Source organism: Desmodus rotundus, chromosome 3 (assembly GCF_022682495.2).
Source record: "Desmodus rotundus isolate HL8 chromosome 3, HLdesRot8A.1, whole genome shotgun sequence".
NCBI lineage: Eukaryota > Metazoa > Chordata > Mammalia > Chiroptera > Phyllostomidae > Desmodus > Desmodus rotundus.
In genome coordinates, this window is record NC_071389.1 from 142,770,584 (window position 1) to 142,798,119 (window position 27,536).

General features: G+C 39.7%; 1 protein-coding gene across 3 annotated transcripts in view; it reads right to left on the bottom strand.

Annotated features, from left to right (window-relative positions):
- Window positions 1-27,536, bottom strand: part of SRGAP1 (SLIT-ROBO Rho GTPase activating protein 1) — a 255,508-nt gene that overhangs the window by 29,813 nt on the left and 198,159 nt on the right. For 2 of the 3 annotated variants that reach the window (XM_053921213.2, XM_053921214.2), the window contains exons 10-15: window positions 27,182-27,266; window positions 21,048-21,075; window positions 17,302-17,404; window positions 13,624-13,684; window positions 13,391-13,468; window positions 11,159-11,293 (exon numbers count right to left, since the gene is read on the bottom strand). In XM_053921213.2, the coding sequence (XP_053777188.1) occupies window positions 11,159-11,293; window positions 13,391-13,468; window positions 13,624-13,684; window positions 17,302-17,404; window positions 21,048-21,075; window positions 27,182-27,266 (490 nt within the window). Of the gene's footprint in view, window positions 1-11,158; window positions 11,294-13,390; window positions 13,469-13,623; window positions 13,685-16,756; window positions 16,791-17,301; window positions 17,405-21,047; window positions 21,076-27,181; window positions 27,267-27,536 lie in introns of all 3 variants that reach the window. The other variant, XM_024576286.4, reaches the window with a different exon arrangement.

The following is a 27,536-nucleotide window of genomic DNA, read 5'->3' on the forward strand; positions in this document are numbered from 1 at the left end:
AATATATGGTCAGGATTTTGACACTCCATTGACTTCAATAGATATATTTTCCAGGCAGAAAACCAACAAGGAGACAGTGGTGTTAAATGACACACTAAATCAAGTGGATTTATTTGATATCTTCAGAGCATTTCACTCCAAAGCAGCAGAATATACATACTTTTCTAGTGCACATGGAACGTTTTCTAGGACAGACCATGTTAGGACACAAAACTAGTCTCAATACATTTAAGAAGATGGAAATCATGTCAGGGATATTCTCTGACCACAATGCTATGAAACTAGAAATCAATCACAAGAACACTGAAAAACACACACACAGATATGGAAGCTAAATAACATGTTATTAACAAATGAATGGGTCAACAATGAGATCAAGGAAGAAATCAAAAGAGGACTTATGGCCAAGATGGAGGCATAGGTGGATACACTTTGCCTCTTTGCAGAACCAAAAAAAGAACAACAACAAATTTAAAAACAAAAAATAACCAGAACTGCCAGAAAATCGAACTGTATAGAAGTCCGACAACCAAGGTGTTAAAGAAGAAATATTCATGCAGACAGGCAGGATGGGTGGAGACAGGCAGCTGGGGTGGAGAGGATGTGTGGCAAGGTGGCAGCTGGTGGACCAGACCAGGGCAGGCAATGCTGTGGCTGGCAGACTGGGCGGTCCCACATTTGCATGCAGGAACTACTGGGGAGCAAGACAGACCACGCAACCCAGGGTTCCAGCATGGGGAAATAAAGCCTCAAAACCTGTGACATGAAAAACCTGTGGGGGTTGAGGTGGCAGGAGAAACTTCCAGCCTCACGGGATAGTTCGTTGCAGAGACCCACAGGATCCTAGAACGTACCAAAACCACCCACCCAGGAATCAGCACCAGAAGGGTCCAATTTGCTTGTGGGAAGTGAAGGAAGTGACTGAAAGCTGACGGAGAGCTGAGCAAGCAACATTGTTCCCTCTTGGACCCCTCCCCCACAAACAGGGCCACAATGCAGCGATGTGGGTTGCCCCATCCTCTTGAATACCTAAGGCTCTGCCCCTTGACATACAACAGGCACACCAAGACAAAAAAAATGGCCCAAATGAAAGAACAGATCAAAGCTCCAGAAAAAATACAACTAAGCGATGAAGAGATAGCCAACTTATCAGATGCAGAGTTCAAAACACTGGTTATCAGGATGCTAACAGAAATGGTTGAGGATGGTCGCAAAATAGAGGAAAAAGTGAAGGCTGTGCAAAGTAAAATAAAAAGAACCAACAGTGAAGGGAAGGAAACCAGGACTAAAATCAATGATTTGGAGCAGAAGGAAGAAATACATATTCAACCAGAATAGAATGAAGAAAGAAGAATTCAAAAAAATGAGAAGAGGCTTAGGAGCCTCTGGGACAACTTTAAACATTCCAAAATCCAAATCATAGGGGTGCCAGAAAGAGAAGAGGAAGACCAAGAAGTTGAAAACTTATTTGAAAACATAATGAAGGAGAACTTCCCCAAACTGGTATAGACTCCAGGAAGTCCAGGAAGCTCAGAGAGTCCGAAACAAGTGGACCCAAGGAAGCACACACCAAGGCACATCATAACTACATTAGCCAAGATCAAAGATAAGGAGAGAATCTTAAAAGCAGCAAGAGAAAAGGAGACAGTTACCTACAAAGGAGTTCGCACAAGACAGTTACCTATAAAGGAGTTCTCAAAAGAAAACTTGCAGGCAAGAAGGGGCTAGAAAGAAGTATTTGAAGTCATGAAAGGCAAGGACCTACAACCAAGATTACTCTATCCAGCAAAGCTATCATTTAGAATAGAAGGGTAGATAAAGTGCTTCCCAGATAAGGTCAAGTTAAAGGTGTTCATCATCACCAAACCATTATTGTATGAAATGTTAACAGGACTTATCTAAGAAAAAGAAGAAGATCAAAAATATGAACAGTAAAATGACAACAAATTCCCATCTACCAACCAAACCTAAAAAAACAAAAATTAACTAAGCAAACAACTAGAACAGGAACAGATTAACAGAAATAGAGATCACAGGAAGGGTTATAAGGGGGAGGTGGAGGGAGAAGAATGTGGGAAGACACAGGGAATAAGCATAAATGGTAGGTACAAAATAGACAGGGGGAGGTTAAGAATAGTATGGGAAATGGAAAAGCCGAAGAACTTACATGTATGACCCATGGACATGAACTAAGGTGGAGGAATGATGATGGGAGAGGGTTACAGGGAAGAGGAGAATAAAGGGGAGAAGAAAACGGGACAACGCTAATAGCATAATCAGTAAAATATATTGAAAAAAAAGAAATCAAAAGATACCTTGAAAGAAATGAAAATGAGGACACAACAATCCAAAATCTGGGGGGCACTGGGAAAGCGATCGTAAGAGGGTAATTCATTGCATTACAGGCATATTGTGTGCCAAAAAAAAAGTTCAAATAAACAATCTAACTTCATATTTAAGGGGATTTGAAAAGGAATAACAAAGTCCAAAGTGAACAGAAGGAAGGAAATAATAAAGATAAGAGCAGAAATAAATGAAATAGAGCCTAAAGAAATACAAAGGAGCAATGAATCCAAGAGCTGCTTCTTTGAAAAGATAAACAAGACTGAGAAACCTTTACCCAGACTCATCAAGAAAAAAGAGAAAGGATCCAAATAAATAAAATCAGAAATGAAAGAGGAGAAATAACAATCAACACTACAGAAATACAAAGGGCTGTAATAAAATATTATGAATAACCATATGCCATCACTAGACAACCTGGACAAAATGGATAAATTCCTAGAAACACATAATCTTCCAAAACTAAATCAGGAAAAATCAGAGAATCTGAATAGACAGATTATACCTAGTGAACCTGAAGCAATAATAATAAAAATCCTCAACAACAAAAGCCCAGGACTGGATGGCCTCACAGGTGAATTATACCAAACATCCCAAGAGGAAATAACATGTCTCCTTTAAACTATTTTGTAAAATTCAGGAGGAGGGAAGGCTCCCAAACTCATTTTATGAGGCCAGCATTACCCTAATTCCAAAACCAGATAAAGACATTACAAAGAAAGAAAAATTTAGGCCAATATCCCTCATGAACATAGATGCTAAAATCCTCTACACAATATTAGTAAACTGAATACAGCAATGCATCAAAGAGATCATACACCATGATCAAGTGGTATTTATTCTGGGAATGCAAGGTTGGTACAATATTCGTAAATCAAAAATTGTGATTCACCACATAAACAAAATGAAGGATAAAAACCACATGATCATATCAATAGATGCATAAAATCCAGCACCCATTTATCATAAAAATACTCAGCAAAGTGACATTACTGGGACTATACATAAACATAATAAAGGCCATATATGACAACAAACAAAACCCACTGCCAGCATCATACTCAATGGGCAAAAACTACAAATGTTTCCATTAAGATCGGGAACAGACAGGGATGTCCGCTTTCACCTCTCTTATCCAACACAGTACTGGAAGTCCTAGTCACAGCAATCAGACAAGAAGAAGAATTAAAGGCATCCAAATTAGAACGGAAGAAGTGAAACTGTCTTTACTTGTAGATGACATGATACTGTACATGGAGAATCTCAAAAACTCCATGAAGAAACTTCTAGAACTGATAAATGAATTCAGCAAAGTAGCAGGATACAAAATTAGTATCCAGAAATCAGTCACATTTTTATGGCTGATTACATCATACCAAAAACGAACTACCAGAAAGGGAAACTAAGAAAACAATCCCATTCACGATTGCTACAGAAATAATAAAATACCTAGGAATAAACCTAATCAAGGATTTAAAAGACCTGTACTTGGAAAATTATAAGACACTGAAGAAAGAATTTGAAGGAGATACAAATAAGTGGAAGCACATACTGTGTTCATGGACAGGAAGAATTAACATCATTAAAATGTCCATGCTACCCAAAGCAATCTATAGTTTCAATGCAATTCCTATTAAGATTCCAGTGACGTATTTCACTGCACTAGAACAAATATTTCAAAACTATGTGAAACCACGAAAGAGCCTGCATAGCAACAGTGATCCTGAGAAAAAATAAGTTGGAGGAATCATGCTATCTAATATGAAACTATACTATAAGGCCATAAGTAATCAAAACAGCATGGTACTGGCGTAAATACAGACACATAGATCAACAGAACAGAATAAAGAGATATTCCTACATATCCAGAGATATTTATCCAGAAATAAACCTACACCTTTATAGTCAATTGATATTCGACAGAGGAAGCAAGCACATACAATGGGCTAAAGATAATTTGTTTAATAAATGGTGTTGGGAAAATTGGACAGACATATGCAGAAAAATGAAACTAGATCACCTTCTTATACGACATACATGAGTAAATTAAAAATGGATCAAAGACTCAAATGTTAGACCCCAAACCATAAAAAGCATAGAAGAGAGCAAAATCTTGGACATTGCTGGTAGCAATGTTTTATCGGATATACCTCCCCAGGCAAGGGAAACAAAAGAAAAAATAAACAAATGGAACTACATCAAACTAAAAAATATTTTGTACAGCAAAGAAAGTCATCAACAAAATAAAAAGACAACCCACAGAATGGGAGAACATATTCGCTGATATATCTGATAAGGGGTTAATATCCAAACTCAATAAAGAATTTACAAAGATGTACACCAAGAAAACAAAAATCCAATAAAAAAATGGGCAAAGGATCTGAATAGACATTTCTCCAAAGAGGACAGATGGCCAACAGACATATGAAAAGATGTTCAATATCACTAATCAGAGAAATGCAAATTAAGACCACAATGAGATATCATCTCACACCTGTCATATTGGCTATCATCAATATATCAACTAACAACAAGTACTGATGAGGATGTGGAGAAAGGGAAACCCTTTTGCATTGTTGGTGGGAATGCAAAGTGGTGCAGCCACTGTGGAAAACAGTATGGAGATACCTCAAAAAATTAAAAATGAATCTGCCTTTTGACCTAGCAATCACACTCCTGGGAATGTATCCAAAGGAACCCAAAATACCAAGTCAAAAGAACATAAGCACCCCTATGTTCATTGCAGCATTATTTATAAATGCCAAGATATGGAAGTAGCCTGAGTGTCCATCAGTAGATGAGTGGATAAAACAACTATGGGACATTTACACAATGGAATGCTACTTGGCTGTAAAAAACGAGAAAATTTTACCCTGTGTGACAGTATGAATGGGCCTGGAGAACATTATGCTAAGTGAAATAAGCCAGTCAGAGAAAGACAAATACCATAAGATTTCACTCATATGTGGAATCGAATGAACAAACTGAACTAACAAGGAAAATGGGGACAGATTCATAGACGGAGAGCAGGATGGCAGCTGGTGCAGCGCAGAGGCCAGGGGGTGGAGGGATTGAACAATAAGGAGAAAGGACTCATGGACACAGACAACAGTGTGGTCATTGCTGGGGGGAGGGGGCATAAGGGGACTAAGTAGTAACAGAAATAAATTCAATAAAGATTAAATACAAAAATAAGGCATACAATTCAATGGTTTTAGTATGTTCACAAGTGACCAATCATTACCTCCATCAATTTCAGAACATCTGATGACCTCAAAAAGAAATCTCACATCCATTAGCAGCCGTTTGACATGATACAATTTTTATTAAAAGTATGTGACTGTGGTATATACATATAATGGAGTATTATTTGTCAATAAAATAAAGTACTAATAAATGCTACAACATGGAGGAACCTTAAGACATTATGCTACGTGAATGAAGCCAGCCACAAAAGATAACATATTATATAATTTCACTTCTGTGAAATGGCCAGAATAGGTAAATTTATAGATAGAAAACAGATTAGTAGTCACCCAGTCCTGAGGCAGGTGGTGGTTATGAGTAAATGGGAAGTTTTTTAATGGATGAATTTTATGGTATGAGAATTATATCTCAAAAAGGTGCTTTTAAAAGTGTATAGGTATATGTATAGAAAAAAAGCTGGAAAGACATTAAAAAGCTGAATATTATCTTTTTGTAGAGGAATTATAGGTGATTTGTTTTTCTAGTGTATTTTCTTATTTTTCTACAGTGATCACATATTAACAGTACAATAAACAACTGCTTTTTAAAAAGCACTGATTGACTATTTGATAATTTTAATGAATTATTATTTTTTAGGTATGATAATGGTATTGTGGCTATGTTGTACATATAAAAAAAAAGAGAAAAGAATCCTCATCTTCCAGAGATATATACATACAGGTGAAGTAATATGATGTCAGAGGGCTGAAAGGGTATAGGGGCGATAATTTTGTCCAAGAAATGAAAATTGTTAAAGCTAGGCGACAATTTATACTGGGGTTCATTATTTTTTTCTGTATCCTTTTGTAAATGTTTGAAATTCTCTACAGTAAAAAAGTCAAAAAGAAGGTCGATTCTGAACACAATGGACAGCACAGTTCTACTTTGGTTTAAAAAAAAAGTTGAGTGTGCTCATGGATAGAAAAAGAGCAGAAGAAAACGTGACAATGTGCATGCACACCAATGATTCTCTTTGGGAAGTGGCATCATGCATGACGGTATTTTCATCTACAGGCTCTTCTTTGTGTATTTTTCAAATGTTCTGCAAGGACCGTGCTGATTTTGTGATAGGTAAAGAAATCACCCCCTAACAATGTTTCCTCATGTCCAGAGCAGTCACCTAAATAGCAACACATAATGCAGAGTGAAGTGCAAACGTTTCGTCTGGGCTCTCAGCCCTCAGCCAGCCAGGAGAGACCGCGAACTGCTCGAGCAGCTCTCCTAAGCAAGGCACTTGGACTTTTGCCCTGGGCGATCTCAGAGCCACACTACACAGACATTCTAGAAGCTGCCCAGACTGTGTGGGCACAGCCATTCACAAAACCATTCATAAGGGGGATGGTTTAAAAAAAAGAGTCAACCCTTGGGTGAGGAACTGAGATGCCACCAAGTTTGCCACTTCGAATTTAGACCGCATTTGAGTTCACCAGGTCTTGAGACAAGCAATTTTTAAAAAGAAATTTGCAGTGAACTGGAAAGTGAGTAGTGCACACTGAACGGAAAAGAAAGAGAATGCTAAGACCAATCGTCTTTTACTGTCAATACATATGCTGCCAGCTTCCAAAGAATATGGTATTTAGGGGCATAAAAATGGCCTGACAACAACTCATCATAAAAAAAACTTTCTCCAAACAATCCAAAACTAGGTAAACAAAAAAGTAAGAGGTGCTCCAGAGGTTTACGTAAACTCTTAGAAAAGATGAAAGGGGAAGATTTTTTTATACAAAATAACCGCCACATGCAATTACCTTACTAGGGAAGGTTAAAGGCGATTATGGCGATTCCAGGAGAATATGACAGGATAAAAAGTATTGATCTCCACAAGAGCTCTCTCCCCCACAATTTCTAAATCTCTGTGCTTCTATCATGTACTAACTTACATTGCCCTTATTTGTAAGTATCTTATCTTCCCTACTAGATTTTTAGCCTGTTGAATGCAAAAATCAAGTCTCTGAGTCTCTAGAAAGTTTTGCACATTGTAGTCAATTAATCAATCATTCAAATCATCAAAAGTATGTAATATCAATGAGAGAAAATAATGATGAAGGACATATACCATTCTCAAAGATTTTATTGAAAATCCAGGAAAACTACAGATACGTCATGGTCACATCAGTAAGAAAAAATGCTTACCTAGAGATAAGTCAGTAATAGCCAGAAAGTCCCTCTTTTTAAGAGATTAGATTTTGGAAGAAAAGGAGTTGTGATATATAGTGCCATCACTTGTCCTTGAAACTACCCTATTCTGCAAAACTGTGTCCTAAAAATATGAGAACTTATAGGTAAAAGCAGGGTTGGGACAGACTGCTGAACACCTATGAAAGGCTGTAACTAGAGCATAACAAAAACATTAGCAATACTGCTTAAATGACTAGCACAGTTAGATGCCTGCTGGTGTGTGCACCCAGCGTCCTTACCAACCCCAAGCCCCAGGGCTCCTGCCTCTTTGAGAAGGAGGTCCTGAAGGGTTTTCCTTTCCAACAGAGACTATTTTCATAACGCTTAACCCGAGGATTATTAACCCACTGAATTTCACTGATTCCTTCCATTGTTTTAGTCAACACAGGGATACATGTCTTTGCAGCTTCTTTGTTTGCACTTGCAGCATTACAGGTAAGGCACTGCTTGCACGAAAGAAAGATATTTATGGAGATTTCCCATTTTTTCCTTAAGTCTTTGTAGATTGCTAAGCCTAACTCTTTAAGTGTGGATAACTTGTCTTTGATTGTTACAAAACATTTAATATACTGGACAAAGTCATGCTGGAACCAACACAACTTTTGGCTTATACTAACATCATTTCCAAATGCATGAAGTAATTATGTAAAAAACCCCCAACACTCCACATGTTTAGGGTAATGAACAAACTGGTAAGTGGCTAACCCAGGTATTGGCATCTGTGACCCAAGTTTATAGTAGGAGTAGTTGTAATAGCTGTAATGATGACAGCTAGTAACACTTATTGAGGCTTACTATGTGCCAGGCACGGATTGTCTCATTCATTCTTCACACAGACTCCATGAAGTAGATAAAGAAACAGATATTCAGTAAGATATAAACAGATATTAATTTCTGTCCAAGATTGCAGAACTGATAAGTGGTAAACATCTAGGATTTGAACCTAGCTGTTTCTGGCTCAGTGGCTTCAGCTTTTAATAACCACAGTGAAATAGTATTTCTCATCCAACAAAACTGAAATAATTTTACAATAGTAACCGACAGTGTAGCCCAATGTTCTTTATCCAATTGCTACATGTATTAACATTGATATGATGTATGTACCTAGAAAACCTCTAAGCATTGTAGAGTGCTTATTATTTTTCCAGATTTCAGCTTCTGGCCGTGATGTGAGGGAAATCTTTGGACATGGCCAGAAGAGAATTCCAGAAGTGTGACACCTCGTTTTCAGTTCTTTCCAGCTGGGTCAGAGGCCCACTGAGATGAGTCAGATTAGGCAAGGGCCTTGGAATGGACACAGACACACTTCTGAATTCCACACAAGACATCGGACTGTATGGGCTGGGAGTGAAGGTAATTATGACCAGGAACTTCACGCCCAGCGAGAGCCAGGACTTTCGGTATGGGTGCCGACAAAAGAATTTTGGTGGAATTTGGCTCTTCATTTCATTTACATTTGATTTAATAACCGTGAATTATGCACTTACTATGTGCCTGGAATTTAACTATGCCAAGTGTTGGAACTACAAAGCTGAGTAATTCATCAAGACCCCTTGGGCCTATGGATGGAGCTTAATTACAAGCATTTCACTGAACAAACTGCCGGCACTTTTCTTGGCACTTCCTATGTATTAACTCATTTAATTCTCACAACCCTTATTGACACACATGAGCTAATATTCTCCTTGCTTTATAGCTGATGAAACTGAGGTGCTGAGAGACTAAGAAACTTGCCTAAAGTCGCACAGCTGGTGAGCAGCTTGGACCTAGGATTTCCTCCTGGGCTGTTTGAGTCCAGAGCCTATATTCTTAACCTTTCCTCTGAACTCTCTCTAGCACAGGGCAACAGTGGGGTTAAAAAAAGTGTGATGTAGGGGGATAAGAAAAATTATAGACATAGGTACACAGTGGAACATTAATAGAGTGGAAAAGGACTAATTCTGCTTTGGAGAGGATGGTATTCTGGGGGGAGCAGTTCACAGAACAGAATTCTTCCTCTAGATCAGATAGAAGAGAGATCTATTTGATCTCTTTTCACATCTGTGCATTCAGCTCCTGCCGCCACTTCCCGGTTTACTTTATATTTCAACAATAGCAAGCTGCGAGCATACCGTTTCCCACCTCTATGCCTTTGCCTGTGCTGTTTCATCTGCTGCGGACGTCCCGGCAGATGTCAAATGGCTACAGGTGAAACTGTGGGAGAAGGCGTGGAGGTGGGGAATGGCTCAGCGTGCTTGCAGTTTGCCGTTGCTGAAATACAATGCAAACTGGGCAGGGGTGGGAGGAGATAAATGTACAGAAGCAGAAAGAGGTCAGGTAAAGAATTCCATTCTATGAACTGCCCATACTAAGGAGGTTGTTTTTAGGTGGGCCACATTGAAATAGGTTTTAAACAGTGATAGAACCCAACTGGTCTTTCCAAAGCTAGCTGCAGCATGAAACGTGGAATGATGGGGAGGGTGGGGAGCTAGGGCAAAAGGGAGAAGTAAGAGACCATAACAACAGTTTCAGGGAGAAAATGGTGGTGAGAATGGGGAAGGAGGACTGAGTAGAGAGATTTTTGGAGGCAAAGTCAATAGTACTTGTTGATTAGGTGTGAAGTTGGAAAGCTGGTGTAGGAGGTTTCCGTATTAGAATAAAGCTTGATTTTAACGAAAGCCCTCACTAAGTGATGTAAGTCAGCATCAGACTCTTGCCTGCGAAAACGGACTTAAAGGGGCACCGCATTTTTAGATGTATGGAACGAAACTGCAGTTAATACCTAATTGCTGATATTCTTTTCACCTTCACCCCAGTAGTGTCTAAAGCCCCCACTGAGGAAAACAGCAGTGCCTCATTCCGCTGATGATTACTGGTTTCATAATATGTCGCCCACAGTCCCAGTGCAGCTCTGCCTGTGAGTTGGGATGCCCACTGATGGACAGTCACCACCTGGCATTTCTGCACTGTAAGAACCATCATTTATCTCAGTTTACCTTATTTCTTGAAGTAACATCAAGATGGGTAAATTACCCCACTCCTAAGATTGGTGGGAAACCAGAACCAGAAGCCGAGAAAAAGTTCTATTTCCCTGCTTATAACTTCCTCCTCTCCCTTAGCTGTTTGGTACCTGCCTTTCTGCTTTATTTCAGACACTAAGTGGGAGGCTCTTGGGCTCCACGGAGCCTGAGCAAGCTCAGGAGCAAAGCCCACTCAGCTAAGGGCGAGGCCACAGCTGGGTGGATGACTCACGCTGAATCCAGAAAGAAAACAAATGGTCTCAGAAATTTGGTGGTAATGGGGCAATGGTGGGGGCGGGGAGGCTATGTGGGCAGGGGCCACGGCTTCTTCCAGGAAACTGGTTAGTGAAACAGTTCTAGTGGGAAAAGACTAAAAATTAAAGTCCACTTACTGATACAAGAAATCAGATCATTAAATCTTTCCTTAGGAAAGAGGGGGTTTTCCAGCCCACGGAAATAGAGCTTCAAAACACCAGCGACTGAGTTAATATCATGGTTACTCTGGTCATCAGCCAAAGGATTTTCACCTAAAAAAAAAAAAAAGTTGTATGTACAGTGTTTCGTTTTCTGCCTCTGAGCAAAAATATGTTTCTACACATATACACACGCACACACACACATTTCTATATATATGTGTATCTTTTAATTATACTTTGTAAAAGATTATATGGTACTAAAATTAAAATAATTGGTTTAGATATGCCACCCCATGATTAACTTAAAATAGTTGACTAAAATAAAGCTTTTTAAAATCTTATGCTACCAAATAATCCCTTACAAGTTACCAAAATCTTAAAATAAAATATTGTGGGATTTAAAATTTTACCCAACTTTTTTTTTTGAAGCTAAAATCTGTAATCTTAGTTTGACATGAATTCAAATACTACATTCTGTGTTTTTAACCTAGTGGGAAAAAGACACAGAATGTACAGGTCTGTCTGACTATTCTGTATGGATCAGCAGAATGTATCAGAAATACTATAGGCTTCACCTGATTGTGAACACCCACAATTAAATTAATAAGTGTTTCCCAAAGTGGAAGGTGGCATTCACAGCATCTCTGAAAGCTGCCTTCAGCAGCGGAAGACTCTGAAATCAGACAGCGCAATTTGAAAATGTACCCTTAACTCCATGTACCAAGGAATTTGTATAGAAAGCAGAAATTTAAAAAATATATCACATTACAAAATTTTATTATTCCTTTATGGTAAGCAGTTTTAAAATATTAGGTAAGCAGCCTGGCTAGTCTATCTCCCTGAGAAATTGAGATAAGTCCTTAAGTTCAACATAATATTATGCAGCCTTAAATCCAACTCCATTTTTTTATTCACAAGACTGCTCTTCTCTTCTAAAGTTCACAAAAAATGTACATAGAATTTAAATATTTTTCCTTTTTGTCTCTTGGGGCAGTTTATTTTCAAGGACATGTTCGTTCCCTTTTCTCTGCTCCTGGGGTGGGAAATCATTAAACGCAAATTTACCAAAAATTTTTTTTTTGCCCAATGTGACAAAACTTCACCCAAAGAGATCACAAACAAATAACAAATATCAGGGGAATTTCCAAGGAAAAATAATAATGCCTGTGGTGGCTGGCACGGGAACCTGAGGCTTCACTACATTTCGGCTTATCCTGAATGTGGTCAATGTCAGGGCCTTGGAACACTTAGCTGCTGACAGGGGAGGCCGCTCGGCTCTACACATCACATCAGCCTGGGAATTTGGAACAGGGAAGCAATCTGGCTCCAAGTTTACTCCTCAACCAAGGTCTCAAAATTTCAAGGGCTCCCTGCCAAGCCCAGGCCAGGGGAAATGGCACTGAGAGAGGGAAAGCAGCCCTGTCTCCTTGCCACGATGCCTCCCGCTCTGCACTCTCCACTTGCCTTCCACGCAGAGGAGGGAGGTGCAGATGTACCCAGATCATTATAATTGGAGAGCATTAATAACTAAGAGCCATCGTTAAAGAGTTAGGTATTTTCATGGATCACACCTAATCCTCACACCAATTCTGGAATTTTGCAGATGAGGAAACTGAGGTCAAAGAAAGAGATGGGTAACCTGACTCAAATCACACGATTAGTAAATGAAAGAGTCTGATTGGATTTTAGGTCTGCCTGACTCAAAAGTGTATGGTTTTGCTATCATAACATGCTAATTAACAGACTGGTAGGACTTACGTGATGGCCGATTGTGAGTAAGAGTAAGGCACCATCTGGTCATGGGGAAGGGGTCTGGGCATGCGACCAAGGGGAAGAAAAGAGTTCCCAGCAAAGGAAACAGACATGCACCTGGGATGAGTCGCCTCAGACACCTGCTATCTAGGCCCAGAGCTGTTCCTGCCACTCTTCTAGGACCCTTCCTGCGTTTTGGACACACACGCTGGGGATGATCGTGGCCATTGCTAACCCTGGACCAAACCTCACACACTTTCCTAGACTTGATAACGAAGTCACATGATTTTGGATTGATTTCTCAACTATTCTAAATAGATTCTTACCTCAATATCCAAAATAAAATAAATGCAAAGAGAAAGGTCTTTAAGATATAAAGGATGAGTATGCTACTTCACTCTACAGAAAATGATGACTTTTTACACGACTTGCTTAAAGGTATAGACATGCAATTACCTCTCTCAAATGAGTTTTTAATGTCGCTGACTTCCACCTGGGAACCAGACACTCTGAAAATCCCCTGATGCTGAAGACCTAAGGAGAACAGAAGGGAGAGAGGGTGAGCGATCCCATTACATCCTCTAGGTCCCCCATTTCTCAAGAATTAAATGTTAAGTGGATAGACACATTTACTGAAATCTTCCTAGTGATTATTTATTGAAATAAGAATTTCGTAGTTCATGGCTTACCGTAGAGATTGATGAACCGAATACAACTTTCCACAATGAGGGGGATAATCTGTCCTGAGTCCTGGGTAAAGAGACAGAAGCCAGTTAACTGCAAGGGAGAGGCATAAATCACACCTAATAATAAACCCACAGGTTAACTGCATGGAGTGCAGGCTCTGATCATCTTTCAAATGATTGTTTCCAAACACACCCCCCTCCCAATATTCCACAAGGGCCAACTATAAACTTATATTTAACCAAAGGTATATAGCAGTTCTGGAGCAAACCAAATTAAATACATTTAAAACAATCCTGATTCAACTTAACTCGCCTATGCCTAGAGATGGCAAAGCTAACTCACCTCTTTTACTTACATTTAGGCACACCTACCAAAATGAATATATGAATCGCTCATTTTTTAAAAGGTTATTTATACAATTAACCTAATGGGCCTAAAAAGAACTGTGCATTCTGACCACAGCATCTTAGGCCTGACTGGCTGTCCTAGGCACCAAACACAGCCTTACAGCCACCTCAGGACCCTCTCTGTGGCGTCCCTGCGAGGTTTACGTGTTTCCGGGTATATGATATGAAAATTGCTTTACAGATGCTTATAATGTGTAATGTATTTATTTAATTTGCACCGGAACTTACATATCCTTACAGATTTTTCATTGTTATTTTTTCATGTTTTATGGATTTAAAAAATGGCACAACTGCATATCCCAGGAGATCTTGTTTTCTTAGGAAGGGACATTTTTTGCCATTTTCTCCCACATCTTGTAATATAGTCAGAGCACTATACTGAACAAATGGAATACTAGAAATGCTTTAAAACATGTATAGGATGACAAATGAGACAAAGGAGCTGTGAAGGTCACAGTTAAGTATGGATCGACGCCATGCACTCCGCGTAGTTAAAGGAGGCTACTGGCTAGGGAGTTATTTTTCATGTACTTTCAGACTCTGCTCTTTCAGAAATTAGATTTTAAAGGAAACATGGAGGTTCGAACTGATTAGCTGACATTAGGTACTAATTCATGAGGAATTTTATTCTGAAATACAAGAAGAATTTGGCTGTCTTAACATATTTGAACAATTCAGAATCCACTAACCTTTCCAATTAAGCCACATAGGAAAGATTGGGAATAACGTGGTTCAGCAATTTAAACTCTTTATTATTCCTAGAATGGGTAATACACAACTTGAGGGAGAGTTTTATTTTAGGTTTTAAGACAATCTAATCAGTGTATAATCCAGTTAATGGTTCAATTACTTCTAGAGCCTATATTAGGTTTCTGTAATAGTTAGTTTGTTTTAGAAATATAAACTTTATTAATTTCTTAAAGAAGGCCCTTAAGAATAAAAACTCTTTTTAGTGTGGACTAGTTGACAAAAGAATGACAATGTAATTTTATCAAAACCTACTGAATATGTGAGGGGATTTTTCATTAAGATACAAGTGTGTTTTAGGGGAAGTAACCTTTATATGAACAATGCATGTAACATTGTAAAAAAGCAACAAATATTTAAATATAAAGTGATGAAAGGAGAATATTAGTTTGCATCTCTGGTAAATTTAGTGTTAAAACAAAAAGAAAAACAAAGAATAAAGGTTATTAAAAGGAAAATGTTTGCACTAAAATAGTTCTAAAGAAAGATGTCTTAGGTTTGCATATCACTTCAAATATTTTTGTCCTTATATTTCCTCAATTGTTAATCTTTTACCTATTATAAGTATTTCATTCAGATATAATGAATTCTGGATTTAAAAAAGTGTGTGTGTTCTAATTCAATTTTATGGATGCCAGATACTTTGGTCGAACACTTTACAAGAGGCGGAACAGTGAGCAGTGCTCACCTGCCATTTAGAGACACCCCTTTGTGTCTCAGTGGCCCAGTGGGAAAGAGAGGAAAAATGGTTTTGCTCTTGCTGTCTCACAGGGACATTGTGGGGACCTCAACTGATGGAGCACTTTCTAGAAGGGCAGAGATCTCTGTGTCCGCTCTGTTATTGCTTTTAGCAACGATTCTGTAATGTGCCATCTGGGAGAAGGAAGGGTTCACATCAGGGAATGTCCCATGATAACTGGTTTACCCTTGCTTTAGTGCCTAAATTCGGTTAAACTCTTCTTAATGAAAAATCTTTCAAAAATATAATATGTGCTTTTCTATCATCTTAAGCAGTCATTCTCACACTATGTTATCAGATAGAACAGAATCCTCCATCTGCTTTTCTGGGCTTTTCTACATTCTCTTTCTCTGCCAGGCCTGTTCTGCTGCTCACCTCAGGGCTTCTGTGTCATTGTTCCCTTCTCTCCAGCTAATTTATCCCTGCTTGTGAGCCCTGCGCTGGGAAACTAGATAATCAAATTTGATAATAATTGTATATTAAATTAGAGCCGGTAAGGCTCTTCTGAGTTTAAGGCTTATCGCAGTGGATTTGTGATTGCTATTTAGCTATTTAGGTTGTCCAGTGACCTTTCACTTACTTCTAGGGTGAGGGCCCATTTTTAAGGCCCCGAGAGGTATTCAATCTCTCTGTGCACGTGTGTATCTGTCTGTCCATACACACACCACATGTGTGTGCACATGTTTTACAACCATTAGTTTACCTACTCAGTAAAAGATGTCTTTAAAGAAGGTAAGCTTTCTGTAACATACTATTAAGAAAGTAGGATATCTGTACCATAGTATTAAGGGAGATTATCAATGATGTAGTTTCCTATGTAAATTTAGTCTTCAGAAACACTGCAGCCTGGGTCATAAAATGTTAACTATGAAAGACTCAGGGTTTTTTTTTTTTTGTATATTTTACATGAGGGTACATAATCCAGTACTAAATGTGCATTTGGTATTTAACACTGACTTTCCTTAATAAAATCCTACGACTCAAATTTGGTCCATTTGCCAAATACAGAATATAAAAACTATGAGTTTATCCAGGTTTACTAGAGAAGACTATTCTTAGATCAGTGTTCTATTTCTACAATTCCTTTCTAAGTAAAGCCTATTCATAGGCCTGATTTCTCACTGCAAACATTTTTCTTTTAAAGACCTTTAAAAAACCCAATTAAAGCCAAGCATGACTCTGATTTGAAACTGACACCAAGAGCGAAAGAGGCTGTGTCCTCGCTTGCCTGTAGCACTATACCTGATGTCTCGCGTGCGAGTTCCTTCGTCCTCGGCTAGAAGCATTACAGAAATACAGGGTGAAAAAGAAGACAGAGTAAACACAGCAGAGATACAAGATATAGGCCACAGGGTCTTACAATTTATCCAATATAATGAATTCCTCAAGTCAAGGGAAATAAAAACTCGTGTTGAGCTTCAGAGCCACCGTAACAATACACTTCAATAATATATTCTGTGCCATCTCACTTGCACGAGAAAAACCAAAACATTTTACCAGGTAGCTTTTTCCCTTTTTGTACAAATTGTGGCTTTTTTTCTTTTTAAATAAAGAGGGCTTTCTCTTTTGCCAGCATAAGAGAAACCCACATTTATTTCCTCTACTGAAGGCACTCAAACCAAATATTCTTTTCTCTCTGACTTCAGGAAATATTATATTGATTTTCTGGGAAAGCGAAGAGCCCCAGGACAGACGTGGACATAATGACCTGCCTCCTTTTATGAGAGGCTGAGACCATTATAGTAAGAAGCATGGAGATCAGCCACCCAGATGGCTGGAGCCAGTACCTTGACGAATGTTTCCAAATCCCCATTAAACAACTTAGCATTATACTGTGAGCGGGGTCTGGACTTCCTGTGTTTCTGGGGCTTAGGGGGAACATTTGGAGGCCTAAGGGAAGGGAATATAATTACTGAGCATGGCAGAAATCAAACAATAAACGAAACACCCATAGGTCACGTCAAAATTATAAAACACTAATTCTGTGTTCCTTCCCCACCCCCACCCACGGTGGAAAATAGTCCTTCCCCTTCCCTGTAGATTTACTTTTACTTACGTATCAAAGTCATACAAGCTATTCATTCAGACCACTTTTTTCATGTATTGTGGCTGTTGTAGCTGACATTTATTGGCTAGTTTGTGTAAAATGAAAAGCATCACCAAAGGGAACGGAGAACTATTTGGCCAAGTGTTACAAACCAAGATTTGTGTTATTTGGCTGACAAGCCACATAGAAGGCAAGAAGGGTCATGAAAATTAGGGCTCTGATACATCCTCATATGAGAAATTAACTATCGTATTTTTAGTTACAACACAATTCCCCAATGCAAATAACATCACATCTGTTCAGTATCCCACAGGTATCAATGGGATTTGATCTGATACAAAAGTAACTATTAATGGATCACAGGTGAAAAGACAGAGTTGGGTTTCAAAGCTATTTCTTGGGCACGAATGTACAGACTCACATGAATTATTATTTCTTTAAAACAAACCATCTCATCACCTAGATATTTGCAGAGTATTAGAATGTACCAGTTCATTCTGTTCCGAGCTCTCTCCGTCTCCAGCCTGTTTGCTTCGATGGCTAAGCCTGTGGCACACGTACATCAGGTGTGCCACATACCATATTTATACACCTTGCAGCATCTTGCTCTGTAATTGGGCAAGTGAAACTTTTCTGTCCTCTCCCTTGAGAGCAAAGAGGCTCAGGATTATCTAATTCAACTTCTACAACTGTGCTGAATGGAATACATGGAGGAAGAGTCCCAAGACCTCTCTCTCGGGACATTCCAATGTAAACTTCTTAATTGGAAGGCTTATGTGACGATGTACATCACACTTGGAAATTAGGTAAAGCCCCTTTTTAAGCTGCAAACTCTCTAGGAAGAATTACCTTTTTTAAGTTCACTTAAGTTCAGAAAGGCCAGTTTGGAAACAAAATCCCAGGAATTTATGTGGAAGCCTGCCCAGCTTCATTAGATGTTACCACTGCAATCAAGAGCAGTAGGGGAACGAATGTGCTGATTTGGCCTTCCACAGCCAGATGCTAAGACTTTCCAGCAGGTGGGCTTATATGACTAATGAAATGAGGGCATGCAGCACGCAGCACCTGAAGCCCCACTGAGCTTGAAAGGCAGAAGGAGCCTTTGCAAATGTCCAGAAGCAAATGCAGAAACTTCTACCAGGCAGCTTGTCATAATCTGCCGCTGCTGAAATTTCTGGTCTTTTATACACTGAATTCTGTGCCATCCACAGAAGAAAGGGTCTGGTAGAGTTAAGAAAAGAAAACACTGCCCACCAAGGACTCTAACTAACCACATGAGCTTGATTTTATTCACTCTTTTCATTATTATAGGAGTATTTTAAAATGTAGGCTTTATTTTTATCCATGGCTGGTGAGGGCAACAGATCAGAAGACAGTTGTCATTGAAGAGACAGTTGCTTACTCACAGTTCTCAAAGGGAGGGGCATGCCCACCTGGGCAAGCGGCAGGGCTGGTCGGGGAGAGAGGGAGCAAGGGAAAATTGGGCAAGAGCCTTTGCTGTGATCCCGTTGGAAGGAATAGACAAAGCTGGGTAAACAGGTTTAGGATTGGCTAGCTGGGATAATTTTGGTGGGCTCTGGGGCATGGGAACTGTCCCTAGTGGTCTGGGACCTGGCCTTTGGGTGATTGGGAACAGGAATAGTGGCCCTGAGTGTGAAAGCTCGATGAAGGAGGTGGTGGAGGGGATGGGCTCTGGACTGGTTGGTTTGTAAACAAAAAGGCACATGGGACAGCAGGTCCCTCGCTATCTCTAGGAATTGGCTAACCCCCGAGGGGCAGCAAGACTCCAAGATACCAACAAATCAGTTAAGAAACTAGAAAGCATAGTTACTCCAAGGTCCAACAGAGCTTTACATCTGATGGTCTCTGGAGCAGCTCACAAAGCTAAGACAAGAACACAGGCTCATTTTGCTTGGTCACTGATTCATGGGACAAGCAAAACTGTACCTGGAGCAAAGCCCCCAGTGGCGCTGGGCCATTGTTCCCGCTTGACTGAGAGCCGCCCCTGGCTGGGGCTAATACAGGGATGTCTTCTGAGTTTTCTACCAAAGGCCTGAAAATTGCCTCTCCCAATGGCTCTAAATTATGAGGCAAATGTGAAGAGACTATCGCTGTGAGAATGACTTGAAATTAAAACAAACTGCCCGAGTGCTTAGCAAAGTCATTTCCCAGGGCAGCGGTGGCTTATCAGGCAGACTGCTGTGCTGACAGTGGTTCTGGCTCTACGCTGCACAATGCACACCAGGTGAGCAGAGCCAGGGCCATCACACAGGGTATGACTCGCTCTGGGTGTGGGCCCAGCACACAACTGCCTGCCACTCTGGCCGCCGGTGGAGGCTGTCCGAGTGCAGGAGAGAAAGCTCCAGTCGGAGGGATACGAGTATCTAGCCCGTTCAGCAGGTACTGCTCCCATTGAAAATTAATATATTTGCATTCCTTCTTTTGGAAAAATTATTCCAAAGTGCCTTACATTAATTATAAGTTAAACAAGTAAAACGGTGGATAGTGCAAAGAGATACTAAATGCAAGAAAATCCCCCTAAGCTGCATATTACTGTGTAGCAGTGATATTCCCTTTTGTCCTTGATACAGGGGAGAAAAACCGCAGTATTTTTGTAAAGTTTTGACAAGTCAGTAGCTGTGTCTCCCTATTTGGTTCACCAAAAAGTAAGAGAAGCTTCCTTTTGAATAAACTTCCCAGCAGGAACATTACAGATCCTTGAAAATCAACTTGCCAACTCCAGCAACAGGCACCCCAGTGTTCTAAATGCCTCTTACCTCAAAGAGAACCCAACTATAAAAGTGTAAATTCTTGCTATGTCAATTAGAATAATTTCTGACTGTTGCACAAATGTGGATGCAGGAAAATAAAAGTTGCCATAACCTTTCCTCAACCCACATCAGAATCAGCTTCCAAAAAGGCTTTTCTTTCTCAGCACTAGTTTGACAATCCTTCCACGAAGTACAAAAAAGAAATGAAATGCAATATGGTTGTAGGCATTAAAAGTTAAATCTTTCCAGTAAACCAGCAGGTGGTAGAGAGCCGAGATCCGAAGCACATTCGACGCAGCTCTAACTTTTACATGACAGGGCAAAGCAGGCGTGGGATGTAACCCATCATGCTTTGCACTTGCTAACACAGTGGATATGCACACACTGTTGCTTGTTAATAAAATTATCAAAAGCCTTGTTGGACTTTTTCTAGAAACTTAAAAGCGTTTTGAATTAGATAAACTAAACACATTCAATTTAGGTCTTTTTTTCTGAGTCTCCTCATTAAAGAGCTTTACAATTCCTTTGGGAATCTTCAGATCTGCCAGACAGAGCAAATCCTATTTTGGGAGAAGCTCAAACATTTCGCGTTACTGCGTTCTGTTAAGCCAAAACTATCTTTCATGCTCGTTAACAAAGTATGTTCAAAGGCTGCTTCTTATTAAAGAACAGGTGAGTGGGACACAATATGAGTTATAATAAAACGTTTTCCTACCTTGTAGTCATATACTCTGCTCTATGACCTGCAGAAAAAAAATTAAAATAAGGAAATAGAATGAAATTAGTAGAATGCATTTGGTAATATTTTATATCATCTGTCCATTATTTTAAGATGAGGATAGCATAAAATTATAGGCAAATAATTCAAAGTAAATATTTCATAGAATCTATACATAACATCTAATAAATTCTATAGATTGTAGAAACACATTTTACTTGGCAATTTGAGGCAGAGAGATTTATTTATTTATTTAAACAAGAAGTAGCTGCTTTATCTAACTATAAGTTCAAGGATGAAATACAAATAAAACACATCCCAGATTGTTAGTTATTCCCTCTGTCTTGACTGACACCTTACAGGGAAGAAAGAAGTAAGGGTTCATGTAGGATTGGGAGAACTTAATTTCCTTTAGATTAAATTGCTGTTTTTTCTATAATATGAAATTGGGGAGAGAAGCTGAGTTTTATAATCAGAAATGACATTTGCAGATATTAAAGTAAAAGGGTATTAAATTATGCTACATTCCACTAATTTGTAAGCTAGAAGTTCTCAGTTATTTAAAACATGAGGTTCTTCTTGTACATTCAGACTTCTTGACTTGTTTTAAATAACTGCTCTGTATTTTTGCGGTGTTCCTACAAGCTGTGCCGGTTTCAAGTTTAAATGTGTCTATGGTTGCTGTCTGCTCTTTCTTACATTTAGGGTGGAGCCGTGGGAAGGGGTGTGGGAAAGTGAAGCATTCAGCTGGTTTGTTTGCAAAACGATGATATGGTCCTCAGTCTGCAGGTATAGCTGGCAGTGAGCGTTCATGTTGTAGCCCAAACAGGTGTGCCCGGCCCACTGTATCATAAGGCAGTGACTCAGACTTGCAGAGCAAGGCCAACGTGGCAACAGTACAGAAAGCTGGCTTATTCAGAATGGTGAATGAACCTTCCCAGGCCACCAAAGAGTCTTTTACTGTATTATCTCCTTTTCAACAAGTAACACAAAGTTTTTCATTCACATCTATTTACTTAACAGGGGGTGATGTTTAATATCAGAAAATACCTTTCTCAACACAGACCCAGGCCACTGTTAAGTGTTGGCTGGCAGAATCAGATCTTAGCCAAGACTTGGAGTGGGGGCAAAGGGATAGAAGAAGAATTAGATTTTCCCCCTGCTACCCGGATCTACCTATCATCTACCTGTAAGTCCCCTCTTCTTCCTTCTGCTACTTTGGGGGAAAAGAGAAAGAGAAGGTGGACACCTAACTCCAGAATAATCTATAGTTATATCTGTAAGTGGGAGAGAGGGTCTACCAGAAAGTAGAGACAGCACGCCCTGAGCTGAGTATAGCATGCAGTGTCTATGGGGTCTCCTCCAGCAGGAACCTGGCTACATAGAGTGAAAGGGCAGAGAGAAGGCGGGGCTGGCGATTAAGGTTTGACAGTCTCTACCACCCATGTTGTGCTGGGGCCGCGGGGCCCAGCTTAGATCACCCAGGGTGAGTCACTAGAATGAGTAGCGGGCTGAGGGCACAGAAACTATCTGGCCTGTGCTGTGTTGTATTCTGTCGTGGTGCCTACTTTATTATAGCATAACGGTTTGACATAAAATATATTAGTAACAACAGTAAAAACAGCAATGATAGCTGCCATGTCTTTAGACGTGGTTCTAAGCACTTTCTATATATTAACTCGCAATTTTCAAAACAATGTCATTACGTAGGCACTAGTATTATTCTTCTTTTACATGACAGGCTGGGCATCTGGCCTGTGGTCATGCTGTTAGTATGTGATGGGCCTGGCACTAGGGTCCAGGTCTGTTGGAATTCTAGACCTGAGCTCCCAAGTCATATATTATAAAATGCAAGTGTTTCCCCCGCGATCCAACACTTTGAAACATCCCAGAGGAAAGGCAGGGGTCACGGCTAGCATCTCTGCGCCATATGTGGCTCTATGAAGTTTTAGCACTGAAGGTTTAACACATTTAACCAATTATTAAACAAATTTAATAAATACATATAAAATTAAATGAAATAACACAACTTAATCACTTTCAAGTCAGTGATAAAGATGCTAATAATTCCTTAAAAATGAAATGCTTTACAACTTTGAAATTTTGCTATTTTTGTTCAAATATCCCAACCAAATATTCTCTAGAGTTAGAAAAAGATCATATATAAAATGACTCAAATTCATTTTGCTCCATCCATCCATGGTTAATAGTATGAGATAAAAAATTAAAAACCTATAAAAGATGCATTTTGATTAATGAACCAAGAGCAAGCTTTGCAAAAGAACTATCATTCATAGTATAACCGCCACCACATCCGTTTCTTTCAGCTAATAGTACTGAGTGTGTCTCAAATGATGAATGTTTTATTTTTTAATCAGTATCATCATTAATAGATCAATAACACACAAGCTTAGGAGAATCTGCTTCCCAGAGAATTGTGAAAGCTTCCAGTGGTCTGAAGATTAGATTTCAATCATTTTCTTTGTTAGGTTACTTAATTATTAAAAGCAACAGACAACTCATTACCCCTTTTTCCCCAATACATGTTGTTTGGAGGGGGAAAAAAAGCCTCAGGATTACCTTGTTCTTGATACAAACGCCTAATTTGACTGCTCATTACAATTTCACTTGAGAATTAGGAAGTAAATTATTTTTTCATGCCCAAATGTATTTTTTCCTCCACAATATAAAAGGGTAAACCAAAATATATTTTGGTAGTAATCTGAGATAAAAAATAACCCAATTAAATAAAATATTTAAAATGTGCAAAACTCAAACTGAGCGAAGGTCCTTAATGAATGATTGATGAGGACCTCCTGGCATTACTTCCCAGCCTTTTTTCTTCCTTAATATCAACAACTGCAGGCTTTTCTAAAAAACAAAAACACCCAAGTTTTTACCACTATCTTCTCTTTTGAAAGGATATTTGTACTCCTACTTAAAGACAGACAATGAATTGTGTGAGGGTAACCTATTTAATGCCTTTGTCAGAAATCTTGTGCCCGGTGCAAAAATAACGTAACACGTAACCCCGCTTCCAGGGCCGGACGATCTGTGTTTCGCAGAAACTGCCCTGATGTTTACCTCCCCTCAATTCCAAATGTTGCACGCAAAGAAGCCGATGTGGACATTAAGCTCGTTACTACAAAAGAAAAAGATTTCGGTGTTCACTTACTGTGCTGAATGTAACTTCCCCAATTTAAAAACAAACGCTATCACGAAAGGATGTGGCGGTGCTGCTGAAGGGTACAGAAGATGACGACAACTTTGGCATTAACAACTGATGATGTTTCTTTCTATCTCAACAGTTTTCAAAGGTTTGGAATTCTGAATTTTGACAGTGCTGCTTTAAGAACCCAGTCTCGTTGCTCCGAAATGTTGTAAATCAAAGGAGTTGGCCACGGGTAGCCTGCCAACAGCGAGCAGTAAGACAGGCCAAACACATGTCTGTAGTTACAGTTTCAGCGGTGTATGATCAGCTGTGAAATCCCTGGGGTAAGCTCTATTTGTTTTACTAGGAAGGCAGTTTTTGGAGTAGTGAGTCTAGAATAATTTAGAGACGTGATTTCTGTATAGGAAGGCGGGGCTGTCCCCGAACACACCATTTAATCCTGTGCTACTACTTTATTCAGCCAAACCTAGACTTGGATTTTTTCATAAGGGCTCATCATTGAATCATCTCAAGTGTGGGACAGGCGCCATGAACTTTCCTAGTGTCCTTCAGCGGAAGCCTGTTAACGCATGGAAAGCCAGAGGCTCCCAGTGGTCGAGCTAAAAGGTAGGCCATGTTCTTTATGCTCAGTTTTTCCCGGGGCAAAGCTGCCAGTGTCAGCTGCAGGCAGTGACCAATGCCTGGTGTGCTGCCAAGCCTCCATGTGGGCCAGGCCCGGGGAGCAGAGGCCTGCCACCAGTGGGCAGAGGCCACTGTGCCCGCTGCCACCGAATGAGAACCAGCCACTTTCCCATGCAGAATAAACCTAGTCTTAGGAAGGCCTGGTACACCTGACCCCAGCTTATGCCACTAGAGCAATGGAAATTACTGAAAGAAATTCCAAGATAAAGAAATCCTGCCTTAGAGTTCACAAGGTACAATATAGCTTTACACAGTTCAGGAACTAAAGACAGAATCTGGAGCACGGATTCAACAAACTGGCTAAAAATATAGCCCTAAATTGGCTAAAATATAGCCCTATTTAATAATGGCACGTAAATAACATTAACCATCGGAGAGTTGTCTCCTAGAAACATAAGGGAATCTATGCCGAATGAGTTCCACACTCGTTTCAGAATGAGATCCCAAGGGTATTAACACACATTTCTGCATGCAGTGCCCAGCATGAATTCACCCAGCGCGTAACTCCCTCCAGCTCACAATTTCTAAAGTGGTATCCAGTCCTGCGCGGATGCGCTGTGTGCCCGTAAGCATTGGTCTACACTTAGGATAACTTACGCTTCAGGACTGGCAACTGGCCTTGGGGGCATCAGTGAGATATCAGGCATTTGTAAAAAATGGAGAAAAAAAAAAAAAAAGGACCTGATACTATGAAGGGAAAATGGGGCAGGGAAAATGGGACACAAACGCTGAAGTAGAACAACAATTCAAAGGATAAAAAGGTCTTTTGTTGTTGTTCTTGAAACGCCTGTTACAGAACAGCTGGAAGACTAGTTCAGAAAACATGTACTCTTCACTTAGATTTCCCGATTGTTAACATTTTGTCACATTGGCTTTATTTCTCTCTCCTTCTCTGTATCTTTTCTCCTGAACCATTTGGAAAGCAAGTTGCAAACACTATGACACTGAGCAAGCATTTCTGAAGGATCTCCTCCTTCATAAACATACCGCCATATCTAGGAAAATTAACGTTAATTCAGTAATATCATTTAGTAGTCTATATTTAAATTTCTCCAATTCTCTTAAAAATGCCTTTTATAACTTCTGTCTTTCGATTCAGAATCTAATGAAAGTTCATACATTGTGTTTGGTTATTTTTTAAGACACTTTTTAGTAGTATAAATGTTAATTTTTTTGTATGTGAAATTGGCCTTCTATCTTAGAACCTGGCACTAACTGTGACACTGGGATCTTAGGTCATGACGACCTTTCTCCATGTGTCCACACCCTGAGGGCAACGGGTCCTTTGGAGAAAACAAGGAAGTAAGGTGATAGAAAAATTTATGGGGAAAGAAGGTTCTAGAATGGTAGGAGGCAAGAGTTTATGTCAAAGGGAAGCAAACTGTTTTTGGCCTGAGCTGCTCACACACCTCAGTGTCCTCATTTCCCATTCCCATTCATATTCTTTCTCACTTTTTATAACTTCTAGCAGGATCCAGTGTGAATAAAAGATGATTAAAGTTACAGACTATGAGGCATGAAAGACAGGGACTGTGCTAATATTTATTTTTTCCTTTAAATTTCCTGAAGATGAAAAGAGAAACAGTAACATTTACCTAGTTCCCTTTGCCTATAATCCTTTCCCCCTTCAGTTTTCTCATTTGTAAAAATGAGGACACTTATTGTATCCAGTTAAACATACAGCTCAGAACGATGCCTAACACAGAGAAAGCCTGGCTTGTATAAATGGTAACTATTGTTGTTGTTTTTACTATGATCAGATTTAACAATGTATCCAGGTAGATTATTTCTTAATTAAAACCAATGCCAATGGAAAGAAAACAAGTTGCCCAAACTGGTTGAACTGTTTTCTAGAGTCCAAAAAGGCATGAGATGGGACAAAAATATTGGCCCCGTAAAATAAAAGGGGTGGGGCTGGAGGGGCGGAAATGTCCAGGAAAGGAAGGAAGAAGTGTGTGTGTGGGGGTGTTTAGCAGGTGGGGCCAAGTTCGGCTCCTTCTGACTTCTCTGCTGGTAGCAGCCCCTGCTCCGAGGAGCCTCCCTCAGGAGCTCTGTGTTGACTACTCAGTCCTGCCCAGATTCCACCGAGCTCATGAAGGAAATAGTTCCAAGGAGAACTTAGTTATTACAGAAACCAATAAAGCCAAGTCTAAACAAACAGCGTTCTCTGAGTCTTAAAGCTTAAACACATCATCCACACACATCATGGAATATATATACACGATATAATATAATAAAACATAATCCATGTTTTTCCCATCTATTTGAAATAACTGACCTTCTCCAAGGGTCTTCTGCAACAAGTCATGTTTGGCTTGAAGTTTTGTGATGAGATTACTACCTTCCAAATATTCTCTGAGTTTCTGCCAAAGGAAAGATTCATTTTTAATTAAAAAAAAAATTCAACGTCCAGGGACTTCCCATGGAATATCTAAAATCCAGACACACTGTTACTTCTAGATCCTGGAACCGTGCTACCTGAAGTGTGGTCTGATGCAGGTCCGCAGCAGCAGCCACCAGTGGGGCGCCTACGGAGGGGCAGACTCTCAGGTCCCTCCCTCCCCAGCCCTACTGAAATCAGAACCTACATTTTAACAAGCTCTCCCGGTGACACGCATGTCCATCAAAGTTTA